This window comes from Mesocricetus auratus, unplaced genomic scaffold (genome assembly GCF_017639785.1).
Source record: "Mesocricetus auratus isolate SY011 unplaced genomic scaffold, BCM_Maur_2.0 Super-Scaffold_100172, whole genome shotgun sequence".
Taxonomy (NCBI): Eukaryota; Metazoa; Chordata; class Mammalia; order Rodentia; family Cricetidae; genus Mesocricetus; species Mesocricetus auratus.
The window spans coordinates 67841-80535 of NW_024429253.1; the positions used below are offsets into that span (position 1 = coordinate 67841).

Sequence of the window (12695 nt, forward strand, 5' to 3'; positions counted from 1 at the left end):
ACTTTAAATGTAGAAAACAACAAAAAAAGCGCCAACCCCTGACCTGCTCTATGCCTGGGCAGAAGTGCTTAGGACTGTACGCACTGCAGCAGGGGCAGGGACCTCGCTCAGCTCCAGGTCCAAAAAGGAAACAGGATGTGGCATCATAGCCGGGCACATGCCTTTAATCCAAGCACTGGGGAAACAGAGGCAGACGGATATCTGAGTTCAAGGCCAGCCTGGTCTACAGAGAAAGTTACAGGACAGGCTCCAATGCTACAGAGAAACCCTGTCTCAAAAAACAAAAAAACAAAACAAACAAATGAAAAAAAATCCAAAAAATTGCAATGCATGTCCCTTTCAGTGAGCTTTTAATGCAAAGACTAAACCATAAAATGTCATGGAAAGCAGTAGCATTCTCCCTTCTTTCCCCCAGCCCTTTCATATACATGGTTTTACCGTGTTGGGGGTTGAGCCCAGAGCTATGTGCACATGCAGCAAGCACTCTGCAACCTTGGCATCTCGTTACACTCACCCCATTTTCATAGTGCCTTTTCAGCTGTTTGTAGTCCCCATACTGCAACTGTCTGCATGCTGGCCTGTAATGGTTCCCAGAGCCCTTTTAAGAGTTAGAGTCAGCTTAGTTTGCTGCTGTGTGACTGTTCCTTGAGTACTCCTTAGCACAGCCATGTATTGTGAGTGTGTTCTTCTTGGCCTGAGCAGCTGCTGTGTTTCCAACCTCATTACTTGTTTCCTGTTCCCTCTGACTCATGTTGCCCTGTTGGCCAACACAGAATGTTAATGAATCTTAAGTCTCAGGAGTCATTTGTTGAATGAAATGGAGCCCAGCCATGAAATCAGGAGCATGAGGGATGTTACTGGAAAGATATAGAAACTTCTCAAGGAGTTTCAGCAGCAGGTCTGGCCAGTGTGAGACAGGAAAATAAGGCCTTAAAGTTGCCTTCTGTCTCATAGACTAGTGACATAGGCACCTGCATCTTTAGGAACTGCCAAATTGTGCCAGGCAACCTGAATTTACAAGGCAGGGCGTGGATACAGAAGACCACTCACAGGCTGGGGTACCCTGGCTTTTAGATGTTGTTCCAAGTTTCAGGAAGCTGAACCATGCCATATATTCTCTGTTGATTACACGGTGCTGAGAAGCAGTGCAAAATGCTGCACAACACACATTTTCCTACTGTGTCCTCCTTTTTCTTTTCAGACTAATTGGGAATCTTGGCTGCTGGAGGACTCTAGTCGAGCTGAACTGCCTGTGACAGACAAGAGTGATGACTCCTTGCCCATGGGCGTTGCCATAGATTATACTAATGAAGTAGAAGTCGTCATCAGTGAGTGTTGCCTACTGTTGCAGTAGAAATAGCTGTTCTGTGATGGTTGATACTTAGAAGCCATTAGCACATTTCTGCCTGCAGAGTGGTGGAGGGTCCATCATATCAGTGTGAAGCTATCCAAAGATGACTACTCACTAATGAAACCACGGCCAGATACGGTTCATGTGTCTGCGCTAGATTGAATATGTAATATTTGGTTCCCTAGGGACCTTACAAGGGAATGCCACCATTAGTTAACAGTGAGCCCAGCGCTCAGTTAAGGGAAGTATGAGGGAGTAGAGCCCCAAGTTCATGTTTTCCACATAGGGCTTGCAGATGTTCTCTGAATATTCCTTTTCCCTCATGGAGGTCAGTGGTGTGACTACAGTGACTGACATGTGATGAGGCAGCTGAAGAATATTTGCCTGCTTGAAGATCACCATACAGAGCTATCCTGCTTAGGCAACCTGAGCTCCTTGTCCTTTCCCTGGTTTAGTAGACACATTTGGTCTGATGAGCTTGCTACTCTTGTGTACTTAAAATTCAACCGTGAATGGGTATAAAATAACTTAACTCACCGTGTGTGTGTGTGTGTGTGTGTGTGTGTCTGTCTGTCTGTCTGTCTGTCTGTCTGTGTGTGTCTGTCTGTGTCTGTGTGTGTCTGTGTCTGTGTGTGTCTGTGTTTCTGACTGGGGGTGGGGAGGGTGGGTGGGCATCTTATCAGTTCTGTACCAAACCCTGCATCTACCAGAGACTCATATCTTGTTGGGGTAGTGCTGAACCTTCCTCCTGAATGAAGGGAGCCTGGGGTTGTATGGGGTTTTGGAACATCCCTCAGGACAACCTCTAAAGCTACACAGAGAAACCCTTTCTCGAAAAACCAAAAAGAAAAAAAAGAAAAGGCTGTTCCCATCTGAATCAGCTGCTGTTGAAAGGACCCCTCACGACTTCTTAAGCAGGGCAGTCTGCCCTTCTAGACCCAGGCCTGAAAATTGACGTGGCTCTTTTGGTAGTTTTGGTTTTTTTCCAAGTCAGGACTTCTCTGTGTAACAGCTCTGGCTGTCCAGAACTCGCTCTGTAGACCACGCTGGCCTTGAACTCACAGAGATCCGCCTGCCTCTGCCTCCCAAGTGCTGGGATTAAAGGTGTGCACCACCACCACTGCCTGGCAATGTAGTTCTTTGAACTCGTTTGTTTTCTTTTTTGACAGACGATGAAAAGACCCTTCCTGCTGCTCCGGTTCTCCTGTTACTTTCAACAGATGGTGTGCTTTGTCCGTTTTATATGATCAATCAAAATCCTGGGGTTAGGTCCCTAATCAAGACCATGGAGCTGGCCACAATAGAAGGAGAGCGACAGCCCAAGTCCTCAGGTGTGTGTCTCTGCCTGCTTTGGCAGCCTATGAGCATCTCCAAGGATGAAGGTATCTTATGTACACATGGTCACTCTACCTTAGGAAGGCTTGGGACGATTTGTGTCTTGGAACATGTCTGTACATTTTTGCCTCCTTTCATCCCTGGGCTCTTTCTCCAACCCTTACTTACTGAGAAAGGTTAGCCATGTTAATCCCAGCTCTGTTGTTTATGTTTTAAAGGCCTGTTTAATCATGAGGGTTGGTCAAATGGGCAGTTGTTCACGGACAGTGAAAAATGTAACTGAAAAATATCTATTGAAAACAGAGAGGTAGGAAGATGTGCCATGAAGAACCGCTGCGGGCTGTGTCAGCTTACACTGGAAGGGCTACTAAACTCTAGTGGCTTTTTCTGCCTGATAGGAATATGGAGACTGTAGTGTCTCTGATTTATATTTCATCGTCTTTTGTTTTTCCTCCTCTTTGAGAACATTGTCAGCTAATACTATATGTATTGCAGAAAATCTGTAGCCAAGAGCAGATTGTATAGACAGTCAAGGAGGAGCATAGTCAGCATTTGGGGTGGAATCTTTATTTATTTATTATTTATTGCCCTGGGACACGTGTACAATTTCTTTAGGATGTGGCCTCTGTTTTCTGTTTTCTGTTCTGGTCTGTTTCTAATGGGTGTGGAAGTGATTTATGTCTTCATGATCCTTTGAAGATGTTTCTTGCTGGTTCCATGGTGATTGTGTAAAAGAGGTATTTGAATTAGGTACTCATCTGGAAGTGACAGTTTACATCAAAGGGTACCCTTGTATCCTCTTGATGCACTTAGTATCTCTCATGAAGACAAATCACCATCTTAGCCTAACAGCCAAGGCCAACTAATTTAAATTGGAAGTGTATTTATTTTTCAAAGTATTTATTATGTAGTCGAATTGATAATTTGCCTTATAGAAAGTTGGGGAAGTAGAGCAAATTCTAAATCTGTCTTTCTGGGGGAGCTGTTTTCCAGTGTTTCTGCATGAACACCTTCATAGTTACAGACAAAATGTGTACATCAGTGGAATGCTGATTTCATCTTTATTTATTTATATGTTTTGATATTGCTTTTTTGTTTATAACAATATCTTACTGTGTAGTCCTGTCTGGTCTGAGACTCACAAAGATCAGCTGCCTCTGCTCCCTCAGTGCTGGGATCAAAGGTGTGCACTGCTGTCCCCAGCCTGGCTTACTGATTTTAAATTTAAGCTATAAACTTTATTTAGATTCTTAGCTAATTTTCATGGTTTATTCAAAAGAATAATTGTTTATTGTATCATTGGCTTTTTTTCCTTTTTTTTTTTTAAACCATTGAGATTGTACTTACTTACTGGGGGTGGGGGCTGGTACATGCCTTTAATCCCACCAGTCTGGAAGCAGAGGCAGGTGGATCTCTGTGAGTTCGAAGTCAGCTTGGTCTACAGAATGAGTTCCAGGACAGCCAGGGCTACCCAGAGAGACCCTTCCACCAAAAAAACCAATAAAAAAAATTGTATACTCATTCCTTAATTTATTTTTATAGGGTTTATTCTTAGATGAGGGATCACTGGGGCCATTTTTTATGGGTTTTGAGACATGTTGTGAAATATTTTCTAAGAGTCTTTAGTATGAGTGATCCCTGACACTAGGAAAAGGTTTTACTTGCCCTCAAGGGCTACATGTTTTAGAGGGAAGTCAAAACTTAGCTTTAAATTTATGTCTTTTTTGGTTTTGTTTCTGTTTTGTTGTTTGCTTGGTTTGGTTTTTTGAGGCATGGTCTCACAGTATAGCCCTGGCTGGCCTCGGACTCTGTACAGACTAGAGTAGCCTCAACGAAGAGATCTGTCTGCCTTCACTGGGAGTATTGGGATTTAAGACAAATGCCACCTCACTTGGCTAAATTTCCATGTCTTTGATTAAAGAGATTGGTTATTTGTTGTTGGTTTTGTGTGTGTGTGTGTGTGTGTGTGTGTGTGTGTGTGTGTGTGTGTGTGTGTGAATTAGGCTCTGTGCTTAAATTTATTAACCTTAAAACTTATTTATGACTGACAGCCTTTTCAGAAGTTAAAACTTAGTTGGTTTACCTCAGTTATTGTATCATATTTACTTATTTTTAGGACTGCTTTGTCTGACTTTATCTGTTTCTAATCAGCTGTGCCAGTTCAGTTTGCCTCTTTCAGATAGCTGTTACTAAGGCTTTTATTTATAGGACCCAATCTTTAATGCATTTGGAATTGCTTTTAAGTAGTGTTTTGAAGCAGAGACTTGAACTAGGGCTCTTTCCTGGTTAATGAAGCAGCGCAGAATGAGGTAAACTCATTGTTTTGTATCCATGAAGTCCTATTAGCCTAGGTAATGCCTTTCCCCATTTTGGCCTTCTTCAAAATTTCACCTATTTTTTTATTTTTCAAGAAAGGATTTTTCTGTGTAGCTCTGCCTATTCTGGAACTCACTCTGTAGACCAGGCTGGCCTTGAACTCACAGAGATCTGCCTCCTTTTTCCTCCAGAGTGCTGGGATTAAAGGCTTGTGCCACCAACGCCCAGCAAAGTTTCACACATCTTATCTGTGGAATCCCTGCCATGGAGAGACCAACTGTCCCTTCTTGTTTTGTTCTGTTTTTTTGTTTTGTTTTTCAAGACAGGGTTTCTCTGTATTGTTTTAGAGGCTGTCCTGGAACTCACTCTGTAGACCAGGCTGAATTCGAACTAACAGAGATCCCTCTGCCTCCCAAGTGCTGGGATTAAATAATGCCTGGCTTTGTTCTGTTTTTGTTTTGATTTTTGATTTTGAGTTTCTCCCCCGACTGTCCTGGAACTGTCTAGACCAGATTGACCTCGAACTCACAGGGAATCCAGCAGCCTCTGCCTCCCAGGTGCTGGAATTAAAGACCTGAGCCACTATGCCCACCTATACCTTCCTGTTTTCTTAACAGTTACCTTTTCCAGCTTCCTCCCACCTCAGATCCCTGTCCCTTGCCTCTGTCATGTGACCTCTAGTGTTACATTTTAACTTTGTTCTTTTGTTTCTCTTTGGTTTTCATTGCAGAAAGTTTTCCTACCACTCCAACCTCCCCTCAAGCCCCGGAGAACCTTGATGTCCCAGAAGAAGCCTCTTTGTCCCTTGCACCGGTGTCCTCTGCTGTTCCTACCACCACCTTCCCTTTGCCCTCTTCTGGGGGGGCCCCTTGTGTGTTCTCCTTTGGCCCCTCATCCTTAAAGCCATCTGTGTCTGTGGCTGGGGAGCCTCCTCTGGTTCCCTCTGGCTCCGACAATCCCAGAGCAGCTCTGGGCTCTGGCACCTCCACCTTCCCCTTTGCCCCTCCTTCCAAAGGCCCCCAGGCCCTTAACCCTGCAGCACCCTCCATGGCCACACCTGCTGCTCCCTTCACTTTTGGATCATCAGGTTTTAAGCCCACCTTGGAAAGCACACCAATGTCCAGTGCTCCAAACACAGGGATGAAGCCTTCGTTCCCACCCTCAGCCTCTTCTGTGAAAGTCAACCTGAATGAAAAGTAAGTTACCTTGAAAGCCAGATTCTGTGGTAGAATGGGTAGGAATATTGCATTGTTGTCACTGAACTAGGGTCACTGTGGAAGGAGTACTGAACAGATTCTTCCTAAAGTAGTGCTTAGCAGTGGAAATTCAGACAGGATACAGGCTTGCATCTCATCTGCAGAAGTGTCTCTTAAAGCGTGTTTTCTGACTGTTAGAAATTTATACTTATGTTGTTATTCTGCTTAAAGACTATAAAGATAGGAGGTATCCTTTACTTAAAAAGGGGGAACAGCCCAGAACGTACGTCCTGGAAATGAAATGGTCTGTTATAGTTTCTCCTTCCTCATATCCACCTGACTCTCAACTGTTTTCTGGGCAGCCACCAAGGTGACTTATGGGCTTAGGGATACATGAGGTAACTCTGCTTGACATTCCCCAAAGGTTTCTTGTTGCGTTTCCTTTACAATTCAAACCTTTTAGCATGGATCTGGTTTCCTCCAGATCTAGTTCCAGCCAACTTGCTCATACGTTATTTATTTACCTCTTTATCTGCTTTTTTTTTCTTTTTGTCTCCCCACCAAAGTAAGCATCTGAAGAGAATGTTTCCTTGTATCGTAAAGCTTTTTCCAGTCATAATGATTGTCAGAACCATCAGTTTTTGGTTCTAGTTGCCTCGTTGCTGGGATGTGCGTCTGCATCCACACCGCCATTGCTCTGATTAAACCAGCGTGTGGCCACTTTATTCCAGCCACTCCTCAGTGTTGCATTTGTTGGCCCATTCGTTCTTGAACTCAGAGTTATCTACTGTATTATTAGCTTGTCTGCAGACCTTGTCTTGCATGTGGAGTTGACTTGACATTCTTACTGGGCCATGGTGTCCCAAAGATGGTGATGTGCTTGCTTCCCTGGTGTCTTTCACACCCCAGAGGTGACCAATCTCAAAACAAGTTCTCACAGTTGGTTACATCACTCCCTTAAACACGAAACAAACACTCAGCTTTGATAGGCTAGAAAATAAATATGTCACAGAGAATTTGGCCTTTACCTTACACTGAGTGCTTTGGTGGTGCTGGAGTCTGCCCTGGCATAAGTAAGCAGCAAATGCGTAGTTTGTTCTGACTCCGTGGAGATGGGTAGTCAGTTATTCTTGGTCTCACTGCTAATGACTAGTGTGAAAGAACCCTCCAGCAGGCTGTTATGACAGAGCTGCATCTCCACTCTCAGGTTCACCGCTGTGGCCTCTGCGCCTGTCCATAGCTCCACGAGCACACCCTCCCTGTTGCCATTCTCTTCCTCCCCCAAGCCAGCTGCTTCTGGACAGCTCAGCCATCCCACGCCTCTGCCGGCATCGTCCAGCTCCATTCCTTTGAAGTCTTCAGTCTCTCCCTCGCCATCAGGTACTCTGAAGCTAGCAGCTTCTGTTCTCAACTCCTGTTTCAGATGAATGGGCTTCAGCATGTTAAGAAACCCTGCTAATGTATCGAGGAAAGTTTGTTTATTTTGTTTTGTTTTTATTTTGTTTCTATTTTATGCAAGTATTGTGCATGTACACCTGCATTCCAGGAGAGGGCATCAGATCTCATTACAGATAGTTGTGAGTCACCATGCGGTTGCTGGGAATTGAACTCAGAACTTCTGGAAGAGCAACCAGTGCTCTTGACCACTGAGCCATCTCTCGCCCCATTTTGTGTCTAATGACATGGTTTCTTGGTGTTTCATGGCTGTACTGGAACTCACTTCAAACTCACAGAGATCCACCTGCTTCTCCCTCTTAGTGCTGGGATGAAAGGCGTATGCCACCTTTTATTTATTTGTTTGTTGTGTTTTACTTGCTTTAATGTTTTAGGTGCTGTGATTATTGGCTCTGAATTGGAAGGTTCACAGTGTTCAGTTCTATTAGCCTTAATTTAGCGGCTCTGGATATGCAGAGACCTAGTGCTGTGGCTGGGTGGTCATCTTCACACATGGGCTGCTCTCATGGAAGGACAGTGACTGAGCTGCCCCTCAGCATGACAGAGATAGCCTCCGGTGACTCTTGTGCTTACTGCTCCTGAGACTCTCAGTACTTCCTCACCGTCAGTGATGAAATGTGAACACTTACAGGCAGGACGTAAGACGCCAGAGGCCAAGTGCACCTACCCTGTCTTTCCCACTTCCTGTCACATGTACAGATTAGTTGCAAAAACTATGAATACTTTGGTCACCACCATGTTCTTAACTTTTTCTGTCTTTTTTTTTTTTTTTTTTTTTTTTTTTGGATTTTGGTTTTGGTTGTTTTTAAACAGGGTTTATCTGTGTAGCTTTGGAGCCTGTCTTAACACCAGGCTGGCCTCGAATTCACATAGATCTGCCTGCCTCTGCCTCCCAAGTGTTGGGATTAAAGGTGTGTGCCACCACTGTCTGGCTTCTTAACATTTTTTGTGTTTGCTTATTTCTTTTCTTCCTTTTAGGAAGAAAACTTTTTATGTAAAAATTTTAAAACATTTGAGAATTAGTTACAGACATTGTGAAACAGTTGACCTGTAGATACATGAGTTCCCATCTCCTAAAAGTCATGGCTATTACACTCAATAAATTAACAACAGTCAAATCTAGAATCCATGTCATATTTCCCATGTCAAGTTCATTCACTGAGTTCTGCTTTTCTTTTGTGTAGTCTCAGTCCATTTCTCTAGCACTTATGAGCAAGCCAGCTCAGTGGTTTGGGGACCATCCCTGTTTGGATTTGTTTGTTTGATAGGATTCAGGTTAAAGATTTGGAGAGCATAGGTGATATACATCACCATGCATACTTTTATTCAGTTTGACTCCAGAGCATGTTTGACTTTGGGCTTGGGAGGAGTGTTTGCTAGGTATATGTTTTTATATGTATGTATGTGCATGTGAGTGCAGTTACTGGGGAGGCCAGAGGTGTTTGGTATCACAAAGTTGGAGTTATAGGTAGTTGTAAACTGGCCTGAAATAGGGGCTGGGAGCCAAAGTTGGGTCCTCTGCAAGAACAGTGTTCACTCTTCATTACCGAACCATCTCTCTGTCTCCCATTGCAGTTTTTAAATTGATTATTTGGGTAGCCATTTGTTTGGGTTTTTGTTTTGTTTTGTTTTGTTTTGAAGGCTGGTCTTGAACTCACAGATCTGATTGGCCTGCCTCTGCCTCCTGAGTGTTGGGATTAAAGGTCGGAATTACTACACCTGGCTTTGGGTAGCCAGTTAGATTCGAATGTGTGAAATAATTGTATTTTGACAAATAGCAGATACTGAATGAGGAAATAGCAGAGATCTTTGAGAAAGGGATGTCTCTTTCCTTTGAAGTTTGTGAAGTCATCTCACTAACCATCTTGGCAGGTGTCTTTGTGTTTGTGGGGCAGGTCTTAAATGTGACCTCACCTTGCCTATACTTGATATATATATATAGCCTTAAGTGACCTTGAACTCAGAATTCTCCCTGAGCTTCCTAAGTGCTGGGATTATAGGTGTGCACTAGCATGCCCAATTTGGTCACCGTTCTCTAATACAGATTGTAAAAGTGGAGCCAGGGACAATGTACAACTCCTTTTCTTAGGTTTGGGGAAAGAGATCTGTGGTGACATAAGTAACAGGAATAGGTGTCTGTTATAACTGACAACTTTGGTCATTTATGCTGGCAGGCCGATCTACTCCGAGTGTTCCAAGCTCAGTTCCCTCCATGGTACAGAAATCACCCAGGATAACCCCTCCAGTGGTAAAGTCAGGCTCTCCTCAGGTATGGTTAAATTCTCTTAATACACTTGCATGTTAATAAAGTTGGCTTTTGTGCTTTCGAATTCACACATGGGAACAATAATTAGGACTGTACAGGAGACACCAAAGTATATGCTTGAAGTTTTCAGCATTTACTAAATCACAAAAACAATTGCCTATTTACTTTTCTTTTTTCTTTCTCGTTTTATTTTGTTTTAGACAGGATCTCACTATGGTAGCCCTAGCTGGCCTGGAGTTCACTCTGCAGTCCATGGGTTGGCCTTGAACTCAAAGAGATCCTTTGCCTCCTGAGTGCTGGATTTAAAGGCATGTGTCACCATGCCCAGCTTCTATTTGGTTTTTTAAGTAATTAAGTAATAAATTGAAGTAATTTATGTAGAAAAAGTCCATGTGGTATGTATATACCTCAGTAATTGTCATCACCTAAGTGAACGTTTATAACCAGCAAGCAAGATGACAAGGAGGCATTACCAGGATCTCAGGGTTCTTCCTCATGTGCTCTCTTCTCATCTGTCCTTGCCGAGGGGCACCCACTCTCTTGATATCTAACAGCTTATAGATTAATTTAGCCTGTTTATTAATTTCCATCATGGAGAAGCACATAGCATATAATCTTACTGTGTTCATGAGTTTTTAATTTTTATTATATATTTAAATTAGAAACAAGCATGCTTCACATGGCAGTCCCAGCTCCCTGTCCCTCCCTTCTATGCCTGCTGCCCCCCACCAGCCCCTCCACCCAGTCCCCACTCCGTTCCCCAGGGAGGGTGTGGCCTTCCATGGGGATCTGTGTTCATGATTTTTATTCATTGTTGTTGCTGAATAGAGTTGATGCTTTATTGTAGGTACTATTTTCATCCTGCTGAGTAGTTTCCAGCTAGAGCTATTCTGAGTAGTGTTGACCTCACCAGCACGGTTGACGTCTTCCTGTGAACACATGTACACCTTAGGGTTTACGCTTAGTCATGGGATGCCTGGGCCACAGATCACACATGTTGCTCTTTAGCCGATGGCCACCCATGGTAGACACTTCCACTCTGTCCGTATTCTTGCCAGGTTTGGTAATTTTCATCTTACATTGTATTTGGTTTTTGTTTTTATTTAACTCCTATTTTCCTAGTGATTAGCTTTATTTCATATCAATTTTAGCCATCTGGCTATTTTCTTGTATATAGTCAATGTTCTTGATGTTTTTCTGTTGGATGACTCTCTATTTCTTTCTTTCCCTTTTTTTTTTTTTTTTGTTTTGTTTTGTTTGTTTGTTTTTCGAGAATGTTTCTCTGCAGCTTTGGAGCTTGTCTTGGAACTCGCTCTGTAGACCAGGCTGGCCTCAAACTCGCAGAGATCTGCCTGTCTCTGCCGCTAGTGCTGGGATTAAAGACGTGCGCCCAAACTTCCCAGCTAGAGTAATTTCTGTTGCTATGATGAAACACTGACCAAAAGTACCAAGAGGTGGTGGCATACTCCTTTAACTCCAGCACTAGGAGGCTGAGACCAGCCTGGTCTACAGAGCAAGTCCAGAACAGCTGAAGCTACACAGAGAAATCCTGTCACAAAAAACGAAACAACAAAATAAACCACTGACTTAGGGAAGGTTTATTCTGCCTCTCACTCGAAATCAGTCCATTGTTGAGGGAATCAGTTAGGTTCACTTACTGTTCCACATGAGAAATTCCCTTCACAGACAAAGCAGTACACCAGGACACATGGAGGATACTGTTTGCTGACTGGCTCTCAGCCTGGCTTGTACTCATTTTTCTTACACAGCTCACAACTACTTGCCTATGACTGCTACTGTCCTTAGTTGGCTGGGCTATCCTACGTCAGACAATCCCCACAGACACATTCACCGGCCACTCTGATGTAGGTGGTTCCAGCTGGTGCTTTCCTCTCCGGTGACTTCTAGGCTGTGTCGTGACAGCTGAAGCCAACTAGGACGGATGGTCTGTCTGAACTGATCGTTCATGTGCTGCTTAGCGTGCATCTTATTGCTTCTGTGTCATGTCAGCCTTAGTCCTTTGGAAAGAAACACACACACAGCAAAGCATATACACCTATAGATACAAGATCTTTATTTGAGTGTAACTTGATATGTTTTTAGTTTTCCTTTCTTTATTTCACAACCCTGGGGATTGAACTAGCTAGTCAAACACACTACCATTGCACAAAAACACTACCCTAGTTCTTGTGTGTTACAATTAGTGCTTTTCCCATAACTTGCACTTATTAGGGGTGTGTGGTATATGTGCACATGTGTGTGAGGAAGCCAGAGAAACCTTGGGTGTTCTTCTCTATCACTTGCTACTTTGTTCCTTTGAGACAGGATCTCTTATTGAACTTGAAGCTAGGCAGGCAGCCAGTGTGCCCCAGAGATCCTCCTGTCTTTGTCCCCTCAGTTCTGGGGGCCACACCCAGATTTTTATGTGGGTGAGGGTATTTGAACTCAGGTCCTTGTACTTACATGGCAAGCATTCTTATCCATTGAGCCTTCTCCCCAGTTTCTCGTATCTTGTTTTAGGAATCATTTCTTATTTCTAATTCAGAAAGGTTTTTCCTATGCTGTTTACAGCTTTCATTCTTGCTTGTATTTAAATCAATGGCCATCACTCCAGCTTGTTTTGTGGCTGGTATTTGTCGGTTTTCCACTTGAGCATTCCAGGAGCAACAGTCATGCCTTTTCCTGTTGTACCTCCCATCTCTGGTCCTTCCATCCCAGCACACATATGCGTGGCACTAGATTGCAGGACAGTGCCCAACGAATGAGTGTTTGTTAG

The 12695-nt window shown here is 43.5% G+C and overlaps 1 protein-coding gene across 2 annotated transcripts in view; it reads left to right on the forward strand.

The window, feature by feature from the left end:
* Nup214 (nucleoporin 214) overlaps nt 1-12695 on the forward strand; it is an 82327-nt gene that overhangs the window by 12315 nt on the left and 57317 nt on the right. For both annotated transcript variants that reach the window (XM_013126431.3, XM_021223885.2), the window contains exons 10-14: nt 1202-1328; nt 2521-2682; nt 5733-6198; nt 7406-7578; nt 9828-9922. In XM_013126431.3, the coding sequence (XP_012981885.1) occupies nt 1202-1328; nt 2521-2682; nt 5733-6198; nt 7406-7578; nt 9828-9922 (1023 nt within the window). The remainder of the gene's footprint in view (nt 1-1201; nt 1329-2520; nt 2683-5732; nt 6199-7405; nt 7579-9827; nt 9923-12695) is intronic.